Source organism: Ischnura elegans, chromosome 2 (genome assembly GCF_921293095.1).
Source record: "Ischnura elegans chromosome 2, ioIscEleg1.1, whole genome shotgun sequence".
NCBI lineage: Eukaryota > Metazoa > Arthropoda > Insecta > Odonata > Coenagrionidae > Ischnura > Ischnura elegans.
The window spans coordinates 60,436,259-60,464,118 of NC_060247.1; the positions used below are offsets into that span (position 1 = coordinate 60,436,259).

At 39.5% G+C, this 27,860-nt stretch overlaps 1 protein-coding gene across 2 annotated transcripts; it reads left to right on the top strand.

The window, feature by feature from the left end:
* On the top strand, positions 1–27,593 carry LOC124174071. Of its 2 annotated transcripts, none has more exons than XM_046553205.1 (3): positions 1–266; positions 444–536; positions 27,274–27,593. In XM_046553205.1, exons 1-3 carry the CDS (start codon positions 215–217, stop codon positions 27,522–27,524), a joined length of 396 nt encoding a protein of 131 aa, XP_046409161.1. In that variant the 5' UTR covers positions 1–214; the 3' UTR covers positions 27,525–27,593. The 2 variants fall into 2 exon arrangements, with proteins under 2 accessions (XP_046409161.1, XP_046409162.1); XM_046553206.1 differs by lacking the exons at positions 1–266; positions 444–536 and adding exons at positions 19,626–19,715; positions 19,893–19,985.
* The last annotated feature ends 267 nt before the right edge of the window (positions 27,594–27,860 follow it).

Here is a 27,860-nt window from a genome sequence, read left to right on the forward strand (position 1 = left end):
AATTCCAGCTCAGTCTACAGATGACTTCGGAACGAGAGAGGAGAGGTCCGGGGGTAGGTCGTCAGTACAAGCTACCTGCGATTCCGCAGAGAAACTCCATTGAGTTGTTAGATAATAGAGGATCCGGGGGAAATCTATCTGACGAAACATTGACATCGAGGTTCCATCTCTCTGTGTCCGCATCAGCCACCAGTTACCCTGAAAGCTGTCAAATATGCGCATGTGTCCAGTGTGGAAGACGTGCTCGGTACTTCATTTGATATCGTGTGAGTATTTTTACCGCGTTTCATTCTTCGCTTCATGTATCTCACATGTAAGCTAGCTTATTTAATAATTGTGTGAACACCCGACAGTTAGATAATCATTGAAAAGATTAAGATGGCAACTATATGCAAATAATTATTCTTCGGCACGATTCTTTATCAATTTTTTTCCAATTAAAGGTTTGACGACTTTAAGCGACGCCTTCATCGTACCGGTGGAATTACCGAATGTTCTACCATCTGTGTACGCACAAATTCCACAAATTAAGCAAGGTAAGATTATTTTAGTTCATAAGTATTGTAATGGTTCACCACCCACCCGGATTGAATTAGGGCTTTGAGATACAAGTACAATAAAAAAAATCCCGCCGAATCCTCCCGCGCGAGACTGCTGAACAAAAACCGCGCCACCTAACATACACCAAGAAAAAAAATCGCCTCAAAAGAGGCTACGCGGGGGATTCCCGAACTGTCCCAATCGTTCATTTTCCCAAGCTTTACCGCCGGAGTATTGCACACTGAAAACGGGGCAAAAAGGTATGGCAGGGGTTGACTTGGAACCTCGCTTCGGGAAGCAAGTGAACATCTCCTCCACAAATCTTTCATTTAACCATACATTATTACTCTCACTGAGAATAGGCTTTCCAAATAAAATGATAAAAACCCTCGTAATAATTAAATGAAGTATGGGGAAATGAATGAATGAACATAAATGATGAAATAACCACATCAAAAGCAGAAATAATGAATTCACAAAAAAGAATATCGAAAACCGATAACGGTAACTAGAGAACAAACGACAACCTTAATTCTTTTAGGGAGGTAATTATTAGTCCTTCCCGATTCCTTCCAAACACGCACTCGCCCTCAATGAAGAAATTTATCTAGTTAGCTCGCACTTTCACTGGGCAGGGATGGCTTCGTACGAATGCTATTACTATGGAGCTTGGGGGGGAGGTTAAGGAATAACGTCCTGTCGGACGGTGATAATCTTACGTGACCGCTACAACGACAGGGGCAGACGGAGACATCACCACACAGAAATCTTCCAACTTCAAGCTCCTCCTCTTCTGGGATGTAAGTGTCGTCAGGAACGTGGTGTTGGGATTCTCCTTTCAGCTGTTGTTTCCTCAGCGAATGACTAAAGATGTCCCTCAGTTTGGACAAAGCGTGCCAATTCAGGGTGCTGCGATACTGCTGACAGCAAAAACTTTGTTCCCACCGCCGATTCCTTCTCGGAGCGAACTTGGTCGTATATTCTTTCGTTGGTCTTAAGCTTCGTCTACGGGTGTCTACTGTGTAACTTTCTGCTTTTCTGCCCCTGGTTACTCGCTCCGCGTACTTCATACCCTCCTTGATGGGGATAGGGGCGTGAAGAGGAATGGGGGACTTAACAAAAGGGGGGTTTAACTTAAACTCTAAACACTTCAATATCGTGTAGGTTCGAAGATTTTCGCGGCGTTGATTATATGATCTTTCTATTCTATTCGGGTTTTCACCGCGTTTGTTGTGTTTTAATGACAACGGTTTCGCTGACATTGCAGTCAGCGTCTTCAGGTCGAAGGTGAGAAAATTGGAAAATTTTTCCATAGAAATTGACGCTCGGTACTTCATACCAATCTTGTATTGGTATTAATATTATTTGATCTATTTCTCTTACATTGAAAGCCATAGATTGCGTAAAGGTGAAGGAATATGGTTATTCTTAGGCTGATCCTAGCAAGTTTCCTGTTACTGATTCCATCGTGATACCAGTAGGGCTATTCTACTAAACGGGGCCATACGTATGGCCGGCCGTAAGTTCCTTATGGCCCGACCCGAAATTACGGCCTATACCGATTCCACTCTCGAGGGGCCATATCGTATGGCCCGACCAAATGTCTTAACGCCCTTTCTGCCGGCGAGTATGAGAATTATAATTGGTACTATAAGTTGGGTTCACTTTTTTTAACACTAGCCTTTTTTTGAGAAGGAAGTTTGTTCCAACGTGGATAAAAAATGAATTCTATGTTCCTTAACTGAAATGGACTCTTATTAAAGGATAAATTTGGATTTTCTTTTAACTCTGATCTGGCGGCAGACGCTGGAGATCTTAAAAGAAGGTGAAGAACGCAAATCACAGGCGAGAATAAGCAGAAGAAATTTGTACACGATTTGTACCCTACAGTTTTAAAATATTCGTGAATTGTACATGTAATGGATGGAGTTAGAACATGACATCCTATTGTAGTTCTAACTCCCTTTTTCTCCTTCCAAAAGAGTATGTGCACGTTTTTGGGAAGTGATCTTTAAAAAAAATTACAGCTCAATTAGGCTAAATTCCGAGTCTGAGAACAGAGAGGTACTTTTTAAGTGAGATTTTAATTATTAAAATTTGCAAAATTAATGATGCGCTGAAACACCAGTCGGCCATATTCTCAAGGCTGTGACGTCATTTTGTTCGATGTGTTCTCAGGCATACCATGTTCGTTCGGGTGAGCCACTCTACAGCGTATACTGAGTTTGGAAAGAAGCCATGGAATGGCTTATGAACTAGATAAAAGGTGTGTACATGCCATCATCTACATCTTTTAATTCATTTATTTCTCGGTTACGCTGACGACAAGACTATCAACTTTTCTACCTTGAACTACCTAATCGTATTTCTTACTTCTCGGCTCTCGCATTTGCGTTCGCTTGCAGATTTATACTGACAATTAAAATTAAGAGACACTTAAACAGTGGTGATCCTTGAAAATAGTACGACTTAAATCGTGAAAACTAAGTCACTAATTAGTAACTAACTAACATAGTAACAGTACCCGAACTACTAACTAAAAAATGGAATATTAATTTTCGATAAAAAGTGATAGTTCGGGTATTCAAAATGTTTGCAATTTAATTCCAAACACAGTGATGCTAATATTTTCCAAATTGGATGTGAAATAAGCTCATTATTACGTATCACAAGTCGGGACTACCTTTTGGAAATGCACCGCGCGCAGGGATTCCTCGCTTAATGGATAGTTATAACGAGACAGTTGTACATTGCAAACCTCTTATGCTGTGAAGAAATGTAAAATTAACCAATTTTTAAATTGTGCTGACAAATGCTTCGAGAAGCATACTGAAACCGAATGAATGAAAAGTAATCGTCTGATCTAACTATCATACATTTGATTTCCCAGAGATTTCCATCATACATCCGGACCAAGTTTTCAATAACATTATTTTTAGATATACCTCACAAATGCTATTCATAAACCTCAACCAAGTAAATGTATATCTGTCTGACATATCGCTGTTAGCGAAATGAAAATAACTTGTAGAAACATTGAGATAATCAGAACTCAACTTTTAAATACATTAATTCTACGAAAGAACAAATACGTCGATAAAAAGTGCGTTTTTTTAAAGAAATTAAGATCAGATTACTGCTTAAACTGGACCAAAATGTAACTTCAGTTATTTGTGCTTACGTATCAAACCTTAAATAGCCCAGAAGAAGAAGAACCCAGCTCAGTAGCGGCAATTAAATAATGAACTATGGATATTCATCCAGTCACCACGGGCCATAACTGAACATGAAAAATTAATTTTCGCGAGTCAGTAGGTTATATAATAATCGAATAGAAAATAGTTAAATAGACAAATTAAATTATGATCGGTATTTGAAATGATAATAATACAAATATCGATAGTTATCTACGTACCGGCACTTTTACTTCCGTAAACCTTCCAATCGTACTAACAAAATGTTGGCCAATTACCTACTGAAGACGATCTTACTTAATTCACTTATGTTAGACCTAATTTCCGATGAGGTTTCCCGTCGATTGCTCTTTATTATGAATGACGTAACACAACAAAAAAGCTCCAGTTCAACATTAAAACTTCGTGCCGAGGCATGTAGGTATAGTCCAACATAATCAGCACGGTCAATCATTGAAGCATCCACCTTCGGGACATTATTTGTAGAAACCTTCACGAAACCTGATTCCATGATAAGCACTTAATCGTATTTCCCTTTACACAGATCAGATCCACCAACTTTTTCCAATACACACGTGGTTTATTGTATCATAAACACGATAAACACCTTGCACGCTGATGAGATAGAACAGAATGACGTCACATACCGAGGAGCCAATAGATGAGCGTTTTCGTCTGCCCATTATCGTTGCGAAAACAATGCATATTAAATATTAATTATTAAACAAACTAAGCAACAATTAATGCTGTTAATCGAAAGTAATGATATTTACGATACACTTCATCGAATAAACTGCATTTCAATCGTATTCCTCCCGGGTGCACATACTCTATTGTGTAACTATTGTCTCATGGCTACAATAATTTGCCCTCAAAAGCCGTAGAAATCCAGCCAATGCACGAAATGTAAAGATGAAATTGAAACTTTAAGTTTCATTAATTTTATTATCAGAGGCTTATGTTTAGGTAGCTGTATACAATTAAAATATCAATATGAGACCATCATTCTTTCCTTGATTTATGGACGACATTTGTCCTTTACACATCGACTTACTGAAGATTGCCTTACTACCAAAAAAATGTGTTGCCCTATGTTTCTTAGATATCCTCCCTCATGAACCGTAATGCTACGAGAATCTTAAAATATAAAACATTTAATAGCGGATATTTCTAGCTACCTACAGCTTTTCGAAACAAGTAAGAAATCTGCCAGCAAATGTAGCACAGAAAGCAAATAAAAGCCCGTTCCTCCGTTCACTGTAACAAAGCATCCATTAAAAAATAATTTCTAACTTTTTAACTACAAGCGAACTTTTAGTTCATCCACTATATCTATTTACGAATTAAGTAACAACTTCTTTTGACGCGCGGAAATATTTAATGAAAATATCCATCATCGTATGCGAACGGATTACACGTATCCCATATACTCCTTCTTTCGAGATGAAATCGGCGTCCTTATTTTATATATATAGCCAATGCCCGTTGAATCCGTATATGTGCTCCCCCGCATTATTCATATATTTCTTGAAACAATCGCTATATAAACGACGACACTCCGTAAATTTCTTCTATAACTCCGTAGGCGAGCAATGTTATTTCGTATTGCCCGAGTTATGACCGCCTCCTAGGCAGGCCATAGTATTACGGCCTTTAGGCCATAGCTACCGCCCGACTTACGGCCTTTCGCTCAGAGTAGAATCGCTCGAAGCCATACGTATGTCTCGAGGCCGTAGTCATGGTCGATTTCGACTTATGGCCCGGCCATACAATTAGTGGAATAACCCTGCAGGGTATAATAGTGAAACTGTAGACTTCGTCGGCGCCGAAAGTCGATGCCGAGAAATGGAAAGGTAGCTGATGTGCATATGAAATGTTTTATAGTTCATAACAAAGTGAGACTTTCGTGTAATATTGGCGAAAGCGTATACTCGTGTGAAATGTGTATTCTTTTGGCAGTCCGGAAGAGAGTCTTAAGGATAATTATGGTGAACTTATTTTACACCTCGAAGCTGTCGATGATACTTTCAACTTAAAAATACCTTGCCTGGAAGACGACAGGAAGCTCCTTAAGACTGGAATCTGAGGAAGCCAGACTATTTATTGTTTCAATTTAGCAGCGATAATATGCACGAATTTCCAACACAATCTACCATCTTGTGACTTGTGCAAATACCCCGAAGCCACTTCCTATTCTGCGGAAAGAATAGGTCAATCGCACTTCGATCAATATAATAAATACAACGTAAAAATTTCGTATCGGAAATCCTAGAGGGATGACCTTCGACGATGACCGTGATCACCTGCACTCTCACTATCACTGGAACCCGTGGTGAAAATATCATCCCAATCCAATTTCTATTTGGTTTTAACTGGGGAAAGAGCAACATAGAACTGCACATTCTTTGGGCAACTTGGGGTTTGACATTCCCTCAAACACCCCATTTCCCCTATGGTGCACATCAGTCCTACTTCATAAGATGGCTTGACAACCTTTAAACGGATCCTTGGTTTATCCTGACAACCAACCAAATGGAAATTGCTGATCCACACATGTCTTCTTCTTATCTCCACAGTTTCCAAATTAAGGGTCGCGGTGCATTCCTCTTGTGACTCGACCTTTTCTGAAAAGCAAGCAACGGCGTAGAATAAAAGCAAAGAATGCTGCGATTCATTTTTTGTGACCACCTCTGGATTCCATTCTTTTTCCATCTACAACTTCCTTTACAATGCTTCTCCTATACAATCTCACAGAAGCTGCTTGTTTACCCGGCGCGACACCGTTAGGCAACATAGCATTAAAGAGTTGATTAACATTCACAAATGTCAATATTTTTATAGATTATGGATCATAAAAAAATTACAAATTAATTGAAAGTGTTCGTATCAGTTTTATTTTATCTTTCGGGGTAAACTATGGGACAAGATAATGTTTAAATATTTTCATTAATTTATAACAAAATATAAGTTATAAAAATACCCAAAAGCCATTTTATTAATTCGCACACTGATGAGTGTAAATTATTGTGGAAGATGAATGCTGTATACGCAGTAGTTTTCCCTAGGTTGAGTTACAAAGAACATGAAGTTGACAAAACGGCTAATTTTTCGGTGCGCGGAATCATTTATTGCACTGACCGTGTCTACATTTTTGAATTTTTTTGTAATAAAATAATTCAGAATTCAGGATAAAATTTCCTTTACAATGACGTATAGTTCATTATTAAAGCATGCAGTGAAGCCAGGATATAAATCTGCAAAGTACAGCGGTACAACATTTTGACGCGGACAGTTGAAGAAAACGCTGTCTTCTTTGCTGGCACTCGAATGCATGAGGATCAACGTTGCTCTTTATTTTCATATTTCCTCCCTTGATTTTAAACATCATGCAATTTTCTATGTCCTTCCGTTACTGAAATTGAACAAGTGCCATAAATAATTCGAGTCCATCGTACCCATCGAGAAACACCTATCTCGATTTTTATTGAGAAGTTGAGTTTTTATTCTACGGCGCCCGAATGATATAAAAATCTCAGTTTCAAGTTATTCAGTCGATGAAATATGGAAATATTATTTAAATTAAAGTTATCTTCGCTCACATAGCACACGGGTTTATCATTCCGTTTACTATACTCTTATTTTTCCGTAACGCTCATCCCGACAGACGGCATGCATCGAGGCTTTTCTTCTAATTTCCTCCGTGGAAATGCAGACGGAAATTTTTTCGTGGGGTGTTAGTGCACAGAGGAACAATGCACCACTTATATTGTTCCTTTTTTCAGCCATGTTCTCCTTAAAACGCAACGTGGCTCTTCCATTCCTGCAGCTACGACGTTACTGGGCTTGGATCTTGGACTCCTACTGAATTATGACGTCACGGCGCACAGTGGTCCCAAATCGAAAAAAGCTGGCCAAAATTAATAACGTCGTAATTTTAGCTAAAACAGCAACAAAAGTGGATATATCCCACTGATTTTTATCGTCTGAATCTGATTTAGGCATTATTTTTACGATGTCTCTTCATTTTATCATTATTTGAGCTGTTATTATTTAAACAATTTTTAGAAAATCTCAATATAGATGTCATTGCGATTGGTGATAACTTGGTGTTCATAGAGAGTTTAAATTAGTATAATTTTAAGGTAAAAGATGTATAAATTGCTGTTAAAACCCATTATAGAATTTACGACATGAAATTCGTGAGATTCGAACCCGCGACCATCAGCATAGTTGGTGAGATACCAAAATCGGAAAAAAGTGCTCACACTCACTCATTTTTGGCTTCCATATATTTGATAAGTCACATAAGATGAAATAAAATGACTGGTATTAAGAGCATTGAGGAAAATAATGTTCGAATTGCAATAAAATGGCTTTCATGTATCACAAAGAACAAATTTAAAAATAATCGTCTCCCGATGTCACACCATCGGACTCATTGTCGTTCTGCGAATAACTTAAAATTAGCAAATTTTCACCTCACCTGATAGGCTGACCTCGTTTTTTTGTAACTCCTGATGTAATTAAAATGTATGATTCAAATATTTGCAGAAGTCTTCGAAAGATATCTTCATAATTTAACATTCTTGGGTATTTTCTTGTACAATGCTCTCGGAATTTCCTCATGTCTATGTTCCTGGCCTCCAATGCTTCCTCCGTTAAAACTTCAATTGTAAGAAAGGATTCTTTGGAAATTGCTGTTCCATTTATCAGCACTTTATTTACCATGAGCAGAATATAATACCAAGCATAATCGATGCACAGCTCAGCTATTTCAATGCGATACTGGCTGAAGGCTTCATTATTTATCTCATAGCCGCAGGACAGAGATTTTTAATATCACTGAAAGTCTATGAATAAGTCTTTCATCGATACCCGTCGTGAAAATTACAAATCACATTAATAATTACATTTCATACACATAAAGCATTTATTCGTAGATTTTTCAAAATTATAGAAACGGGTCCAATATTTCTTACTTATTGATTATAATTTTATATTTACACGTAATTTCATCTTGTCTGAAATGAAATCCTGAATCAAAACTTCACTTTAAAAAATATGATGATTGAGATTAATAAGTGATTATTTTTATACACTGCATATATTCACCGACTGTGCATACACGGTAATCATTTGCACTCACTAGATGCGAGAAGGAGATATTGATATGCTTCTGGAGGGAATTTCATTTCCTTCTGCAACCAGCTTTTGAACATCTCTTTGCAATGCTCATCTGTCCTCGAGCTTTGATTCCACTTTCTCAGGTATTTCGAGAAAACATTCTTCGCACAAAACGCGTCAGAATATTTTTTTCATGCTTGATTTCATTCAGTCGAAATCTTGTTTTAAAATATTCCACGACATATTCCTTCTTCTTCGCTTATGACTATTCTTTCCTCTCTGTATTTTTATTGTACACCGCAAGGTACGAAAAAATTTGCGGCACCCATAATTCAAATTTAACAGGAGTATTTACGGCTGAAAGGATGAATGTGATTTCTATAAGTTGTCTATTTTTAACTAATAATAAACCGGAAATTATGATTTGACATTGAATAAAAGATATAAAGCTTATATAGACTTGCCTCTGAGTTTCCGGCGTATCCTGAAATTTGAATGCCAAATATTGGCAAACCAAGTGCTTTAATTATCTGGACAGGAGAAGTTTCTCGAGTTAGCCGTGTTAACAGAGTTCGGAGCACAGCACTTGTTCACATAGAAAATCATTAAGTAAAACTGAGTGGGAAATGTTCACCACATTCATGCAATGGCTATGGTGAGGGAGGCCGTCATCCTCATTCCATTATTGTTAAAAAATGCACGAGCAAGATTCACGCTCCTTTGGTGAGTTTAGACGAATTTTTCCCTCCGAATTTAATCCTATCTACGTCTATGGGCTGTTGAAATGATTCTGTGAATAATTCTTGGCATTAGGGAGCATTTATTTCTCTTAGCGCCAATACCTTATTTCGGAATAACGTGCTGACAACGCTGTACAGCATGCAAGGGATCTCTTCTCTATAAAAATATAAGGAAAGTTTCGCAGAGAAAAGCATCTTGTGGTTACTGCAAGGTTCTCGCATGAGGACTTGAGTGGTCACTTTTGATCACTCATAATGTTTCTCATTAAGAGCATGAAAACCGGCCCTCATTGGTTTCATGAATATTTGAAGGTGAGAGCACCAACGAGAAGTGTGCATACGATAGGCGTGAATCACTTGATTTATGTAATCGTACAGGATGTAGAATTATGCTAAGTATACACCATACAAGTTTGACTACCGATACAGGAATATTTGAGCGATAATGCCACTGTCTCCCGCCGGCCGCCGGCCAGCCGCCCTCAGCGGAGCGGTGCACCGCTCAACTTAAAACCCTCTAGATGTCGGATAAGCAAGTATAGGCAAGATTTTTTTTCTCCATCTTGTTGTACATACTCTTCCTAAGGATTAAGCATAGGAATCTTTGAAGGGCACGGAGGGGCACGAAACTATATTGACACATTTGACTAAAAATAGGCCCAAAAATAGCTAACATTATAAATAATTAAATATAGTTATAATAAATTCTGAAACGAACAAAAAATACTATAATATTGTGAAAAAATATGCAAACTTACCGTATTAAAGTTGACAGATGAATCCCATGAAATTAAAATAGTTATTTATTAAGTTGAATTACCCTAAAATCGACTATTTCTACGCCTCGGGCGTTTTAGGCTGAACATGCCCATGTTTGACGGGTTACACAGGTCAACATAATAATCACACAGACCTATCAGGTACAAAATATTATAGGCCATATCCTGCAGAATCCGAATACATAATTCAAAACTTCCTCGTAAAAAGTCGAAAAAATGACTTTTGGCCAGCTTTTTTCGATTTGGGACCACTGTGCGGCGTAACATTAGTGGGGGCGGCTTTTTTTGCCTGCGACACTCGGTAGACTTTTGGGAGTCATTTTCTAATGTATAAACTGAATTTTAAGCGGAAAAAGTATATTGCGGTACTAAGTGTTTACTGTAGTATATCAGCATACTGTTTATAAAAAGTATGCAATTTCCCTATTGGTGAATAAGGGGCTCCAACTCCGGTTCACCCGAAATGACTAATATGGACTGACGATTAACCTGTGAAACACTACAGCTGCACGGTTCTGTCTCTATGATTATAGGATAAGGACCTTATGTTAGCAACTGATAGATTAGGAGAGAGAGAATGTGATTTAAATGCACGTTTGCAGCACTATTCATAACATCTTCTCAACCACAATGTCCATCATTTATTAATAACATTTTCGTCGCGGGAATAAACTGCCTCACGTTTGTATCCTGCTGCTTTATTCTGCCCTCAGCCCTGCTGATAAGGGACATGAAAATATCATCACTTATCGTCAATTGTTATCGATAACATCGGGAACATCGGCGACTAACTCCTTCTCCAACATGCTTAGCATGCTTATTCCAACGCTTTCATACCCCCTTTCCAGCCAAGGCCAAGTTCAGCATTCCTTCTGTTTTCTTTTTTCCGCCTCTTTAATGTTCAAGAGGCCTGTTCAGACAATTTCGCCTGCTAAAAAAGACAGAATCCTTCACTTCCATAAGTTTCCAAATTTGTTTACATAAATATCGTCTTCCGTTTGTTTTGCGTCCAAATGAGATGCATCGTGGGACACCCCTGACCAGTTGCATCAACACATTTGTCCAAAAATTTTGATGCAAATTTGACAGTGGGACATCGACTTGAGATAAAAATTTAATTTCATCATATCTTCTGACATATGTGGAATTTCAGTCAAGCACCAATTACGTAGCAACATCTATCAAAAGCAGCAGCATGAGCATTTTGATACCAATCAACAATGGGAGTGTGAGGGGGTCCAGGGATGCAGAATATAGAAGAGCAATTAAGTGTGTCAACAGGGGCGGCTTGGCCAGGTCGGCTGGTCGGCGATAGCCGGGGGCCCAGAGCTCAGGGGGGCCCACTAAAGTTCTCTGGATTGTCGATAATACACCACATGGTCCATAACCCTAGGAGGGAGTTGTGTAGAGATCTGCCATCCAGAGGACCTGGCGGCCCCGAGAAATAAGGGGCCTCCATAACGCTCGCCCTTTCCCTTGGGCTACAACCTTGTCGCGGTGGAAAGGCTTGCGCGTTCCTATGACCCCTAGAGCTGCACTGGCGGGATTAATTCTAAATTATTCCCGGTAGGGCCACCCATGCCAGATAGGTCGAAGGGTAGGAGCCAGACGAAAGGTAGTCCACGTGATGGTGTCACGTGAAAAACACTGTTGGAATGGAAGTGGGAAACCCTACCAACTATCTCTTCCCTGAACACATGGAATACAACCAAATATGAGCTGTATCCGGTGGTTTGAGAATTAAAAAAAAAAAAAAAAATTGAGCCCCGGAATCTCATCGCCCGGGACCCGTCCGCAAAGGGCGGGTGTCGGGCACGGCAGCGAGGTCGGCAAGGTCCTCGGGGTCGTCAACATGCGAAATCCTTGCAGAGACTTATCATCATCATCAGCAGCAGTAGCAGCAATGAAGAAGGAAGAAAAGAAGACCAAGAAGATGGAGAAGAAGAAGTCGGCTGTAAAAGTAGGGACGTGGAATGTGAGGACTATGATGAGGGCGGGAGAGTTAGAAAATATCAAAAGGGAAATGGATAAAGGGAGGATAGGCATCTTAGGATTATGCGAGGTGAGGTGGAGGGATGGGGACTATTGGAGTGATGGGTATAGGGTTATATATAGTGGAGGGGAAGAGAGCCAGCGAGGGGTAGCCTTAGTATTAAACGGGAAGATGGGTAAGCGTGTGGTAGGTATAGACCAGGTAAGCGATAGGATTCTGGTGGTAGAAATTGAGGCGCGGCCCACCAACCTTGTGGTGGTCCAAGTTTACATGCCCACTAGCAATCATAGGGATGAAGAAGTAGATGAGGTGTATGAACAGCTCGAGGAAATAATTAGTGATGGGGGACTGGAACGCCTCAGTCGGGGAAGGGAGGAATGGAAACGAAATAGGAGATTTTAGTCTAGGAATACGGAACGACAGGGGAGAGAAAGCAGCAGAATTTTGTAGGAGAAACAAATTATTCATCACAAACACGTGGTTCAATCATCATAAAGGGCGAAGGTACATATGGAAAAGTCCAGTGATGTGGGGAGATATCAAATCGATTATATTATGGTAAGACAGAGGTTTAGGAATAGTGTGAAAAACTCGCGCAGCTTCCCTGCAGCGGATGCGGATTCGGACCACAATTTAGTGCTCATGAAATGCAACGTAAGATTCAAAAGACTTATGAAAGTTAGGAAAGCGAAGAAATGGAACGTAGAAGCCCTGAAGGGGAGTGTGAGGAGAGAATATCAGGAACTAGTGGACATTAGTAAACGGGAGATTGAAAGTACTAAGACTGTTGAGGAAAGATGGGATAACATTAAAACGGGAATAGTGGCGCGGCGGATAAGTCAATTTTCTACGTTGACAGTAGAAGGATAAAGAAACCGTGGATAACGGAGGCAATGGTAAAAGAAATGGAGGAGAGGAGGAAGTGGAAGAACGTGGACACAGAACAGGGCAAAAGAATGTATAGGGGATACAATAATCGATTACGACGTGAAACTAAGAGGGCAATGGAGGTTTGGTGGAAAAGACAATGTGAGGAAATGGAAAAGTTCCAGAAGGATGGAGAAGTAGGCGCGTTGTACGCCAAAGTTAAGTCGCTATCGGGCGGCAAGAGAGGACAAGCCATGTCTAAAATTAAGGCTAAAAATGGGAGGATGCTAACCGAGCGAGAAGAGGTACAGGGTAGGTGGAAGGAATACGTGGAGGATCTGTATGACGGAATGAACAGACCAGAGAGATTGACTCTAGAGGAGGAAAGTGCAGTGGAGGAGGATAATCTTGGGCCAGAGATATTAGATTCGGAAATAGAGAGAGCACTTCGTGATATGAAGGCTAGGAAAGCAGTAGGCGTGGACAATATCCCGTGTGAGCTTCTGAAGAATCTAGGGAAGGAAGGTAAGAAAAGGATTTTCGACCTAGTGCGCAGGATCTATGAGGAGGGATGTTGGCCGGAAGATTTCGTGAAGACGGTTTTAATTCCGCTTCCGAAAAAGAAGAAAGCTTTGGAATGCGGAGATTATAGGACAATCAGCCTAATATCGCATGCGGCGAAAGTGGTGCTGAGGATATTGAACAGACGAATGGAGGCGAGGGCAAACGAGTATTTGGGCGCAGATCAGTTTGGTTTCAGAAGAGGGAAGTCAACTCGTGATGCAATAGCATTAATGAGGTCCCTCGTGGAGAGGAACCCAGAATATGACCAGGACGTATATGCGTGTTTCGTGGATTTTGAAAAAGCGTTTGATAGGGTGAACTGGGTGAAGTTAATGGATATTCTCAAGAGAATGGGTGTAGATTGGAGGGATAGACAACTGATTCGTAATCTGTATATGGCCCAGACTGCGCAAGTGAGGATAGCGGACGGAGAATCTGGGTGGGCAAACATTGACCGAGGTGTGAGGCAAGGCTGTCCTCTATCGCCGCTGCTCTTTAACGTGTACGCTGAAGTGATGGTAAGGGAAGCATGGGATGAGTTAGAAGCTGGGATAAAAGTGGGAGGAATGATGTTAAAATCAGTGAGATTCGCGGATAACCAGGCGTTGATCAGCCAGTCAGCGAGGGGGCTTCAGGCTCTAGTGGATGCGTTATACCAACGTTGCGAGTATGGGATGAGGATTAATCACAAGAAGACTAAGGTTATGCGGTTTCGTAAAGCGTCACGAGCGAGGAATGTGAGACTCAAGATAAAGGTGGGTGGTGAAAAAATTGAGCAGGTTGAGCAGTTTAACTATTTGGGCAGCATATTAGAGGAAAACGGACACAGTAGCAAAGACATCAGGAAGCGAATAGCATTAGCGAAGGAGGCGTTAATGAACAGGAAGGAGCTTGTGAGAGGATCGTTGTGTAAGAGTTTAAAGAAAAGGTTAGTGAAGAGTTTGATATGGAGTGTAGCTCTCTATGGTGCGGAAACGTGGACACTGAGGAAAGAAGACGAGAAGTAAGTGTTACTATGGGGGTAGGGAAGTTACGCGCGCACAGCATAACTATTCTCTCTTTTTCCTCGCATAGATCGCGAAATCCTAAGTATTTCAGCGAATGCTGGTTAAGTGAGAGAGTATCATACTTTTTAAAATGTTAATATACAGCATGTTTACCAAAGCGGTACGCAGAATGGAAATGAGAAGAAGAAAAGTGTCCATTATATTAATGATATTTCAAAAACTTGAGTGCTTGGCTGAACCAGAAGAGTGGTTCCTGTTCCGATTCACTAAGCAATGAGAATTTAGACAGATTCAGGTGCGTTGGGATGTTCGTATTTTCATTTTAATAGTTTAAAAAATACCGTCTTGTGACACGCTTCGGGTCAACTTGCCGTGCCGTTATTTTTACTCTCCATAATCACGTTTATTTTTTAGTTCGTTTAGTAAATATATTTAATTTTGTAAGATCAGAATTTGATGCGGCTGTAAGAGACCTTAGGACGGAAGGGAGGCATGGACAATGACCGAAGCGGAGAAAGCAAGGATAGAGGCCTTCGAAATGTGGTGCTACAGAAGAATGTTGAAGATCAAATGGATCGACCGAGTTAGTAATGAGGAAGTCCTAAGAAGAGTAGGAGAGAAGAGAAGCCTCATGAAAACCTTAACAAGAAGACGGAACAACCTTATTGGCCACATCTTGAGACATGATGGCCTGATGGTGACAATCGTCGAGGGACAAGTGGAAGGAAAGAACGGAAAAGGAAGACCTCGAGCAAAATATATGGAACAAGTAAAGAAGGGTGTGAAAGAGAAGAAATACGTAGGTGTGAAAAGATTAGCTGATAGGAGAACTGAGTGGAGAGCTGCGTCAAACCAATCCTAGGATTGTTGACCAGTGATGATGATGATGATTTTATTTTGTTGTGCGCTTAGTTTCTATTTTTAATATATATGGCGCCAAACGCAAACAAAGGACAGAAACGATCTACCATTGCAAAACTTGCCGTGATACGCCTGATACCAAAGCCAGATCTAAGTTTGGACCATATCCATTCTCAATAGGGTAGTTTCCTTCATCAAAGAAAACGAAAGGCATTTATTGCGATTCGTTACCCACCATTATTGTACTCATAATATATAAGTTATTTGGTTTTAGAAATACCGGTTTAGACAAATGGCAAGGGTCAATTTTATTCTCATTTGGAAAAGGCCAGATTGGCGCCCATGCGATGCCACTCCACGTGACGTCACAGGGACCTAGTTTCTATACGAGAAAATAGGAGTTTTACATCGCCTGAGATTACCGACGCATGCATGAGGCACAGAGCTCGGGGAAACATCTCTTAATAATCACCTATTAAAACTGGCTAAGGTCGGAAAGTTTTCTTCGTTTGATAAGGTACTATGAATAATCCTTATTTAAGCCAAGCGCTACCAGCCAGCAGGATACTCGGCTACCTGCTAGCATCCTGCGTCGTATCAGAACTCAAAGCCTCGCCCCAAGGTCACCTCACTTGCGGCAGCGGGAACCAGATCGACGTCACACGGAGATTTCCCGGCATTCACATTTAGACGTCGCGTTTTCGCGCGCCTGAAAATTTTCACTTTTCATCGCGAAAATTAGGTATCGTCATCTAAAAATCTAAAAGTGTGAAATACGTACTCCAGGAGTAATAATCTTTCGACTTAGGCATTAAAAAAATAATAGGAAACCACCCTATTGCTCAAGCTATCTAAGCCTAGCGCGCAGTCTCTCGAATCTCTAGCGGCTTCCAACCCAATTCGTTGATAGCATCTGTGTAACGCTTTTTGCACGCCCGTAGCATTTTCTGACGATCCGCGAATCTTGATAGGTTGGAGGGAATGAGGCCTTCAATAGGAAGAATTCCACGGAAACCTCTGCTGTCTATCTTAAATCTATCTCTGAAATAAAATGATCCAAAATATGTAGGAAATTGATCTCCCGAAGTATTCTTCTGGATTTTCTACGGGCGCGTAGCTTCCGTTTCTTTGACGTATGCATTTTGTCTGTGTTGATATTTCAAACCCCAGCTCGTCTGCCACTTAAAGGGAGTTTTGGGATAGACTGCTGAATTCAAGTTTGGCTTCGCGTCAAATATCAGCATTACTTAAAAAGCTTCAATAGGGTAGTTTCCTTCATCGAAGAAAATGAGAGGCATTGATTGCGATTCGTTACCCACCATGAGTGTATTCATAATACACAAATTATTTGGTTTTAGAAATACCGGTTTAGACGAATGGCAAGGGCTAAATTTTATCCTCATTTGAAATAGGCCAGATTGGCGCCCATGCGATGCCACTCCACGTGACGTCACAGGGACCTAGTTTCTACACGAGAGGATAGGAGTAATACATCGTCTGAGGTAACCAATGCATGCAAGAGGCACAGAGCTCAGGGAAACATGTCTTAATAATAACCTATTAAAACTGGCTAAGGTCGGAAAGTTTTCTTCGTTTGGTAAGGTATTAATAAACCTTTTTTAAGCCAAGCGCTACCAGATAGCATGGTACTCTACTACCTGTTAGCATCCTGCGTCGTATCAGCGCTCAGAGCCTCTCCCAAGGTCGCCTCACGAGGCGGGAGGGGGAACCAGAAATGCGTCACACGGAATTTTTCGCATCATTCCTACTTACGCGTCGCGTTTTCGCGTGCTTGAAAATTTTCACTTTTCATTTAATCGCGAAAAATATATATCGTCATTTAAAAATCTAAAAGCGTGAAATACGTACTCCAGGAGTAAAAATCTTTCGATTTAGGCAATAAAAAATAATAGGAAACCACCAAATTGTTTACAGTTAACCTTAATTGGTATTTTGTATTTGCTACCTTAAGTGTGTATAAGTTGGTAGTATTAATAAAGTTGCAATTATTTATATTGCATTTTTTATGAGTCCCAGGAAACATAATCAACTAAAAGTAAAGCACATAAAATAGTTGAATTATTGATTGGGTCCATTAATATTAGACAGATACTGTAAAAATACTTTTTAACTACATCATCTCCAACATAAAGATCAAAATAAATAAAAATATTAAAATTGTATCCTAATATTTTACCTGTTATTTTCTTCTCTATCCGATTTTATAACAGGTCAGCTGATTTACATGGACGAAAAAAATTGTTATGTATTATCCTTTAAAAATAGTTTGAGATATGTTTGTCAACTCAATCTTACATTTCTCTACAACATTAGTACTTCAAGTTTTGGTCAAGTACACTTTAAAACAATAACCAACGAGTATGGATCGTAACTACGCACGTAAAACCTGCGCACTTATGATTTATACCTATGCCATGAAAAAATTAAATTGATATACGTAATTCAAAGAAGCCAAAATTCTTTATCTTGCCCAAAAATTTGGCATTCGTATTATTTTACTTATGCTTTTTGAAAGGGTTATTTTAGAGGTTTATTTAATTTCAAGGCATTTTCAAAGAAAAAATTCTCAAAATAGATAGTTGGAGCATAATTTATTATTAAAGTTTATGAGCTGTGAAGTTCCTCTTCCCAAGGTATTTTTTCTTACGAAACTTTACTTTTTCAATTTTATCTCGTTTTGAAGAGCCAGATAGGCCTCAAAAATCTATTTTCGGGCGAGCAATTTTCAAAGATTTTTCGGGCCGTTCTCCCCCTCACACGCCACCAATTCAGCAAAATTCATTCTACGTGCGCTGCTAGGAGGGCGCTCATCTTTGATCATACAAATCGGCTAGAAGGCAAAAAAGAATGTGCAGTGAGACGAATTGTCCCTTTTTTGGCGTCTCGTCGGCGTGATACAACTCGACGTTTCCAACTTTAAGGGAAAAGATATTTTTGTATTGCTTGCGATATTTTTAGATCCGAGAACGCAGGCAAGGAGCCTACGGTCTATACAGAGGCCTCTCGAGTAGTTAGAAAGGTGTGCGAACTTTGGAGACGTGCTTCTCTTCCAACTACATCCACCATCACTAACAATTACACGTATTTTATCAAAGTAAATTTATTTATTTACTTCCCGTCCTATTGTATCAACATGAAAGCACTTTTCCCCTCAGCTGATTAACTTCGCTTAACTGAGAGGACCTAAATAACCCTCCTTCGTCCGCACTTCGAAAATATTATACAAATACATAAGTTTATTTCCTTCTTATTGTAAGAGCATCTGAAGACATCCGTTCCTCTTTGAAACCCTTGCACGAAATTTATATTTGGGACATAAATTAGAAGTATTTTACCCATATTAAGAAGCAAAACTCAGAGGAGAGAAATTATATCATCCAGTCTAGCTGTAATCTTGCGATGGTAGACAAGCGACTCTCCTCACCGCCAAGTGTACGCATTGCAAGAGAGCTTTTAGGCGCGGTTAAGGAAATAGAAAACTGTCGCGTCGAGAGGATAGAGTTTTGAATCTGGGCATTTTCTCCCGCCAATTCGCGGAAGCTAGAAGCGAGACCATTCGAAATACCCCGGGATCAGAGCTTACGTACATATCCAAATCAAGGGCGATCAATTTCCCGAAAATTCCCGGGATTTTGCATGATTTAATTCCGGAAACGCGACATCTCTCGACGGGAGCAGCGACGCAACTGCATAACTGCATACTCGCAAGTTGCACCACCCGGGACCCGGGGGATAGAGAGAGTGACTGACCCATTGTCCCAATTCCAGCTCAGTCTACAGATGACTTCGGAACGAGAGAGGAGAGGTCCGGGGGTAGGTCGTCAGTACAAGCTACCTGCGATTCCGCAGAGAAACTCCATTGAGTTGTTAGATAATAGAGGATCCGGGGGAAATCTATCTGACGAAACGTTGACGTCGAGGTTCCATCTCTCTGTGTCCGCATCTCCACCAGTTACCCTGAAAGCTGTCAAATATGCGCATGTGTCCAGTGTGGAAGACGTGCTCGGTACTTCATTTGATATCGTGTGAGTATTTTTACCGCGTTTCATTCTTCGCTTCATGTATCTCACATGTAAGCTAGCTTATTTAATAATTGTGTGAACACCCGACAGTTAGATAATCATTGAAAAGATTAAGATGGCAACTATATGCAAATAATTATTCTTCGGCACGATTCTTCATCAAATTTTTTCGAATTAAAGGTTTGGCGACCGTAAGCGACGCCTTCGTCTTACCGGAGGAATTAACGATTGCTGTAAAAACTGTGAGATTAATAATTCCATTAATTAAGCAAGGTAAGATTATTTTAGTTCATAAGTATTGTAATGGTTCACCACCCACCCGGATTGAATTAGGGCTTTGAGATACAAGTACAATTAAAAAAATCCCGCCGAATCCTCCCGCGCGAGACTGCTGAACAAAAACCGCGCCACCTAACATACACCAAGAAAAAAAATCGCCTCAAAAGAGGCTACGCGGGGGATTCCCGAACTGTCCCAATCGTTCATTTTCCCAAGCTTTACCGCCGGAGTATTGCACACTGAAAACTGGGCAAAAAGGTATGGCAGGGGTTGACTTGGAACCTCGCCTCGGGAAGCAAGTGAACTTCTCCTACACAAATCTTTTATTTAACCACACATTATTACTCTCACTGAGAATAGGCTTTCCAAATAAAATGATAAAAACCCTCGTAATAATTAAATGAAGTATGGGGAAATGAATGAATGAACATTAATGATAAAATAACCACATCAAAAGCAGAAATAATGAATTCACAAAAAAGAATATCGAAAACCGATAACGGTAATTAGAGAACAAACGACAACCTTAATTCTTTTAGGGAAGTAATTATAAGTCCTTCCCGATTTATTCCAAACACGCACTCGCCCTCAATGAAGAAATTTATCTAGTTAGCTCGCACTTTCACTGGGCAGGGATGGCTTCGTACGAATGCTATTACTATGGAGCTTGGGGTGGAGGTTAAGGAATAACGTCCTGTCGGACGGTGATAATCTTACGTGACCGCTACAACGACAGGGGCAGACGGAGACATCACCACACAGAAATCTTCCAACTTCAAGCTCCTCCTCTTCTGGGATGTAAGTGTCGTCAGGAACGTGGTGTTGGGATTCTCCTTTCAGCTGTAGTTTCCTCAGCGAATGACTAAAGATGTCCCTCAGTTTGGACAAAGCGTGCCAATTCAGGGAGCTGCGATACTGCTGACAGCAAAAACTTTGTTCCCACCGCCGATTCCTTCTCGGAGCGAACTTGGTCGTATATTCTTTCGTTAGTCTTAAGCTTCGCCCACGGGTGTCTACTGTGTAACTTTCTGCTTTTCTGCCCCTGGTTACTCGCTCCGCGTACTTCATACCCTCCTCGGTGGGGACAGGGGCGTGAAGAGGAAGGGGGGACTTAACAAAAGGGGGGTTTAACTTAAAATCTAAACACTTCAATATCGTGTAGGTTCTAAGATTTTCGCGGCGTTGATTAGATGATCTTTCCATTCTATTCGGGTTTTCACCGCGTTTGTTGTTTTTTAATGACAACGGTTTCGCTGACATTGCAGTCAGCGTCTTCAGGTCGAAGGTGAGAAAATTGGAAAATGTTTCTGCTTTTTATCGGCATAAAATTTTCCGTCCATTGGGAGTTTGTCCTTCGCTCCGAATAGCATGTCTGATATCTTTGTCACGCAATTGACAAAAAAGAAAAGAAACATCACAAAAGGGTACATAGGAAAAGATTTCCAGAGTGTTCAGAAAGCACAACGTCGTAACACGTTTCAATTGCGTGACAAAGATATCAGACATGCTATCCGGAGCGAAGGACATACTCCCAATGGACCTTTACGAGGAAATATATTGAGTGCCTTGTTCATATGGTAAATGTTACATTGGCGAGACTTGCAGATCAATGAAAGTCCGATTGCAGGAACATCGAAGGGCTACCAAAAACAAGCAGCACCAACTCTCAGCCATATCTGAGCATGCTTGGAGTGAACCTGGACATAACATCCTCTTTGAAGACGCCAGGATAATAAATAAAGAAAATAAATACTTCCATCGCCTGATCAGAGAAGCTATTGAGATAGCGAAAACGCCCGCGAATTTTAACAGGGATCGCATAATATATAATTAATATATATTAATATTAATTAATATCGCATGGAAGAGGATTCTCCGACCACCAACAATGAGAGATGGACAACCGGCCAATGAGAGAGCAGCAGCGGATCAGCAGCCGCCGCCGCCTATATAAGGCGGAAAATTTTATGCCTATAAAAGACGGAAAATTTTTCCAATTTTCTCACCTTCGACCTGAAGACGCTGACTGCAATGTCAGCGAAACCGTTGTCATTAAAACACAACAAACGCGGTGATAACCCGAATAGAATGGAAAGATCACTTCAAAACCTTTTTTTAATTTCCTTTCAACACAACTCCGACGAAACATATTCACTTTAATTTCCTCATACACACACACATTCACTCACTCACGCACACAACTCCACGAACCGAGTCGCGAAGGGGGGGAAGAAGGACGAGTCTGGGGTGAGGTTAAAGGAAGTGGGAAAAACGAGGAACATACACTGTAATGGGACGAACGATTACAGTATTTTTAAATTTAAAGGCGAAATGTTTACTGTGAGTGTCCTGTGTAATTCTCTTTGCCTCCACTACAACATGTTTGGTATGCGAAATGATTATTTGCTTTCATTTTTTAATCCAGACAATGAATGAGTCCTTCATTAAACCCTGTGTGCTATGAACTGATCCTATATAGTCCAAAGTTAATTAAAGAATTATCACAAAAATACAAATGAAAACACAATGATATAGGTACTTGAGGTCGCACCACAGTTTTCTTTCATACAAAGTTTATATAAACATATCATACTCAAATTCTCCATACTAGCTATACATACACGAGGTTAATATGTAATGAAAATGTGGGAATGCCTGGCACATTTAATTAGAGGAGGATCTGCAATTGCAAAGAGGAGACATTGCAAGGCACTGAGCAAGAGATTTCATCATGCATTCAATGTGTGGCTGAAAATTAAGATGTTGACTGACTGTGAAAGGCAAAGGGAAGTACCCCAGAACAGTGGAATATCTCCAAGAGGTGAAATAAATGTGTCACGCATTTGCTCAAAGTTTAGTAACCAAAAAAATTATGGCTACCAGGAATCTGGTGAGGGCCCAAAACTTTTACCTATAATAGAGGCTCTGAGGACCTGGGGAGGTTACACTAGAAACGAACTCAATTTAGGAATAACAAAAATTGAAAATAAAAAAAAGTTTTTATCAGATAAGACGAGGGACGAAACTTAAGCTTTTAATCTAAACTCAGAAAAAATTACTGACCACTTTTGGAAGGCTGTAATTTAATTTACATATAGCTTCAACAAAGAAATCCTATGGCCATCAGCTCAAGGGCATACTCAGGATCAAAACTAGAGGGGTGCAAGCCGTGGTCGTTCAAGTCGTATCACAAAAAGGTTAAGGAAACTAAAATGTCAAGAAATCTATAACAGTGCTTGATAAGTTTTTAAAATTGTTTGCTCAAAAATAAAATATTTTCATTTTAATAACATGTTTTATACTAATATCACTTTTATTGGATTTAAGAGCATTTTTTCAAAACTTTCGTTTTGAACTTACGTTTACTTTTGTTCCTAGAGGGGGTATGGGGTTACTAGGATGGGCATATTAGGAACCCCTGGGGGGTTCCTAGGGATTCCTAATATGCCCATGCATCAGCTGTGATTTGGATGATTGGTGCATCAGTAAGAATTGGACAAATATCACTCACCAACCCAACAGCTGTTGTTATCAATTTATTTCAATTTCAAATAATATAGCTAAGCAAAATCAAAATTTAATCGTGCCTTGAGCATTGCAAAATTTTTTTCAAACTATTTTGTGGTAAACTACAGCCCAAAAGGTCAGTACATAACATTTACCTACTTAAGAGAAGTTTTTTCAAGAGAAGTCATGAGTTAAGGTTCTGGCATGAGTTCAGGTCTCAAAGAGTCTGAAATAATGATTATTTAGCCAAAACTCATGAAGTACACATTCTCAATACTACAAAATTTTTTATCCCATATTCCACGCTGGAGTTTTGTTAAGAACGGCAAACAAAGAGAAAATAAATAACTATAGCTAGCATTTAGGGATAAGCTTACCAAAAATTCTGTTAGAATGCATTTTACTAGGGATGGTTAGATCGGATGCTTCAGTGCATACCAGCTTATGAACTCTGACATTAATCCACTGAAAAAATCTTACCTGGATCAGTATTTCACATTACAACATTAGTGAAATAATAGTATTGCAAGAGTAAAATATATCCCAATCTATTTCAACATCGATGCTGCATTACATCGCTTCTTCTACTTCTTCAATGATATTTTCTATTTTGATGATGACAACACGCAATAATTTTTGAAAATTTTTATGCAAGTATTAAGTTGCCCTCAAATTTTTATTTCTTTCGTAATGTTTAAAATTTATGTCTATTACCTATGAATTTAACTGCAGTCCATATTTCATTGATTTTCTTACATTTCATGAGATAGAGAGAGAGTGGAATCAATGCTATTATTTTAAAGCCTGGTCATTCCTGGTCTACAATAGCTGAAATTCTGCCGTTCAAATCCAATGATCAAATTATTTCACATCGCATTATGGCCAACATGATTAAAATAGTGGAAAAATGTAGTTTCAATACGCATTCATATTTCCCGGAACAAATTATACGAGGGTAATATTGGAAAAATGGATGTAAACGACATAATATGATTCCTGGTTCAATAGCTAAAATGCTGGATTTTTCCTAGTGCAGGGGAATTCCTGAATGTTGGGGTTTCAAGGAATTGATTTTCATTTGATTCCACCAGCAGCATGGAGGCCTCGAATTTCTAATTGGTTTATTTTTCTTGGCTTCTGATTATTTTTAAAACACATTATTAAAATGGAAACCATATAACATGTTACTAGTTTGTAAAATTTAAATGCTGATAAGTGATGCACAAGTACTTTAATTAAAAAATCTGGAATAATGAACATTTGGCAAAAACTAAGAATTTCTGAATATTCTTCAAAACCGAAGTTTTGACCCCGAGCACTTGGCAAAACTATACATTTCCAGGTTGTATTCCCATTACTACCAATTCCTGACGAATGAAATTTGTATCTAATTACTCAGTAATTGATACATTCATAAGTACTAATAAATCAATGAATTTTAAGAAAATGTTTTTCATGAGAATTACCAGGTTTACAGTCATCATTTTGAATTCCAACCATTTCCAAAAAGCATACCTAACTTTCTCGTTATCTTTCAAAAAAATTTGACAGGAATTTCCCTAGACCAAAGAAATTTTAATATCAAATCCACCTTTACGGTCTTAATGCCAGGTTGCACGATACATTAACACTTAAGGGTAAATGTCTACATGTTTGAACGCGAGAATGAAAGCCAAAATACACCGTGTAACCACCCAACTTTTGCCAATGCATACACAGAAAATAGAACCTGTTCTAATTTGGTTCATGCATTTGTACATTTTCCGTTCCGGTCCACCAAAATCATTCATGCAAATGTACATTAACTCGTCCCTGTTAATGTACCGTGTAACCAGGCCTTAAGTTACCACTCAATACATGGGATAGCAACATAGATAGTTATTCCACATTCTAATACTGAAAACTAGAGATGGGTCGAATAGCAGATTTCTCGAATTCGAATATCGAATTCGAATATTAAATCATAGCTCGAATATTCGAATACCTCGAATTTCGAATACCTCGAATACTAAATGATGAATGCTGGAATGTTTGACTCGGTTGCCTATGCAGCAGGCAACACAAGATTTTGGGGAGTAATTTTGATTTCCTTAAAATGATTCGAACAGGAATTTAGCTGATTAATGAATAATTTAATTTTATGGAAACAATTGGGCATATAATTAATTCAACTAACATCGCTTTACCCCCACTCCTGCTGCCAAGTGCTAGCTGACAATCTGAGGCATTTTGCAAAATACAAGCTCTTTTCCACCGGATTTTCTTCAATTATTTTCAGTCCATCTTTGGGAGTTCTCACGAGATAAGAAGATGAATTGGAATTGCTATCAGGGAGATACCAAATATCCTGAGAAAATATCCCTTAGTCTGGGACTGTAACAATAAAGATTTATAACACCACTCATAAATTGTAACTTGATATATGTTTTCCGAAAAAAATCATGCATCAACTTTGGAGAAGCTCTGCTGCTCATATCAAGTCTCGCCAGAATGCCAAGTCTCCGTCCTATTTTGACATTTATTTACTCGCATAAAATGCTTAAATAAAGTCAGAAATGCATCGCGTTTGGTCTTGTTCTTTTTTAAATTACGCGCACATTACTAATATTTCAATCCAACAAAGGTGTAATATCAATTGCCGAAAGTCATTGTTAGACACCTTTTGGGCTAATAGGTGATTCATGCAGCAGTTGACCTCCAGAAACTGGAAACTTAGAAGCAGGTAGACTGAAAAAGGTCAGTGGGTGAGAAAAAGGGGGGGCCAAACACATTTATTTTGTTCTCGTGTAACTTGATTTTTTTTCGAAGCTAAGGTCTTCGTAATATGATCCCTGCGGGAGCTGTGACCTTTTTTTTATTTTGAAGAAGAGGAAAGCCTCAGAGGGGGGGCTAGTGCTGAATGGAGAGTGATACCGGACCTTGGGAAATGCGCTAATGTAAGTATCCCACGGTACTCATTCCGCAGTTGACCTCCAGAAATGGGGAACTTCGAAGCAGGTAGCCAGAAAAAGGTCAGTGGGTGAGAAAAGGGGGGAGGGCGTGAAACACGTTTTTATTGTTCTCGTTACTCGATATTTTTTTCGAAGCAGGGGTCTTCGTAATGCGATCCCTGCGCGAGCTGGGACCTTTTGTTTGATTTTGGAGAAGAGGAAAGCGTCAGAGTGGTTGAGGCGAGTGCTGAATGGAGGGGGATAGAGGATCGTGGGAAATGCCCTAAGGTTGCTATCGCACGGCACTGAGTTTCTCCTGGTGGGGGGAATCGGGGATTTTCGGATTTTTTCACCCGACTAATTTCGGTTCCCCTCGTCGAACACTTTTCACCGCTAAAATCCACGAATTTGATGCAATTCGTCAACTTGCGTAAAACGGCGCTGCGAGCACTAAATGACTACAGTTCTCTACATTTTTCCGAGTCACTACCAACGACGTGCGTGCGACAGTGTATGACGCGAAATTCAAAGTATTCGAGGTATTCGAGGCGGTACTTTTCGCATAACTATTCGAAATCTCGAATATCGAATACTTTCTAGTATTCGAGGTATTCGAGTATTCGCGGATACTATTCGCACATCTTTACTGAAAACCAAGAATGATAAAGTATATAATGCAATGTAAAATCACAATGTATCAAATTCTGAAAATTAAATGCCACTTGCAACCTATAATTTTTAAATGAAAGAAATCGAAAAAAAAGACTTTGACTAACTGAAACAAAAACGATTAACTGAGGCATTCAAGATTGGTTGCAAAATCTAAATTTTACATCAATATTTAGGACTTGATTCAAGAGTGGGGCTTGGCTTCCGCCTTGGAGACCATGCAGACTTCCAAGTGATATTTGAAATTGGGCCACAGAATTGTACACAACCGCTTGGACCCGAGGAAGCACAAAGGAGACGGCATGTGAAAGTTGATGATCCTACTCATAAGAGGCAAACCATGGAAAAAGTGGAAGAAAAACCAGTCCCAGACACTGAAGGTGGCAGGTGGCTGGAAAAATGGAGACAAATTTTCTCAGAGAGTTGAATTTTTCAATTAATGAGCAAAATCAAACCTTTAAACTTAAATATATTTTCCTGTGCATGTGTTGTGAATTTAAAAATAAGTATGCTAATTAAAAATAATTATTATTTATAGCAAAAAGAAGTGAATATCATTTTATAAATTCGAACTTTACCTGCTTCGAAAAATAAAGTTTATTGTACCTTAGATTACCATAGATAGGTGAAACTAGTGGCAAAAATCATGTAATATTTGTAAAATAAAATAAAGTTATAATTATGAATCATGACATGAAAAATCTAACTATTGAATCGACTTCCAGTGTGTTAAGTTGCAGCTCTTACTATGTGTTTCCACCCC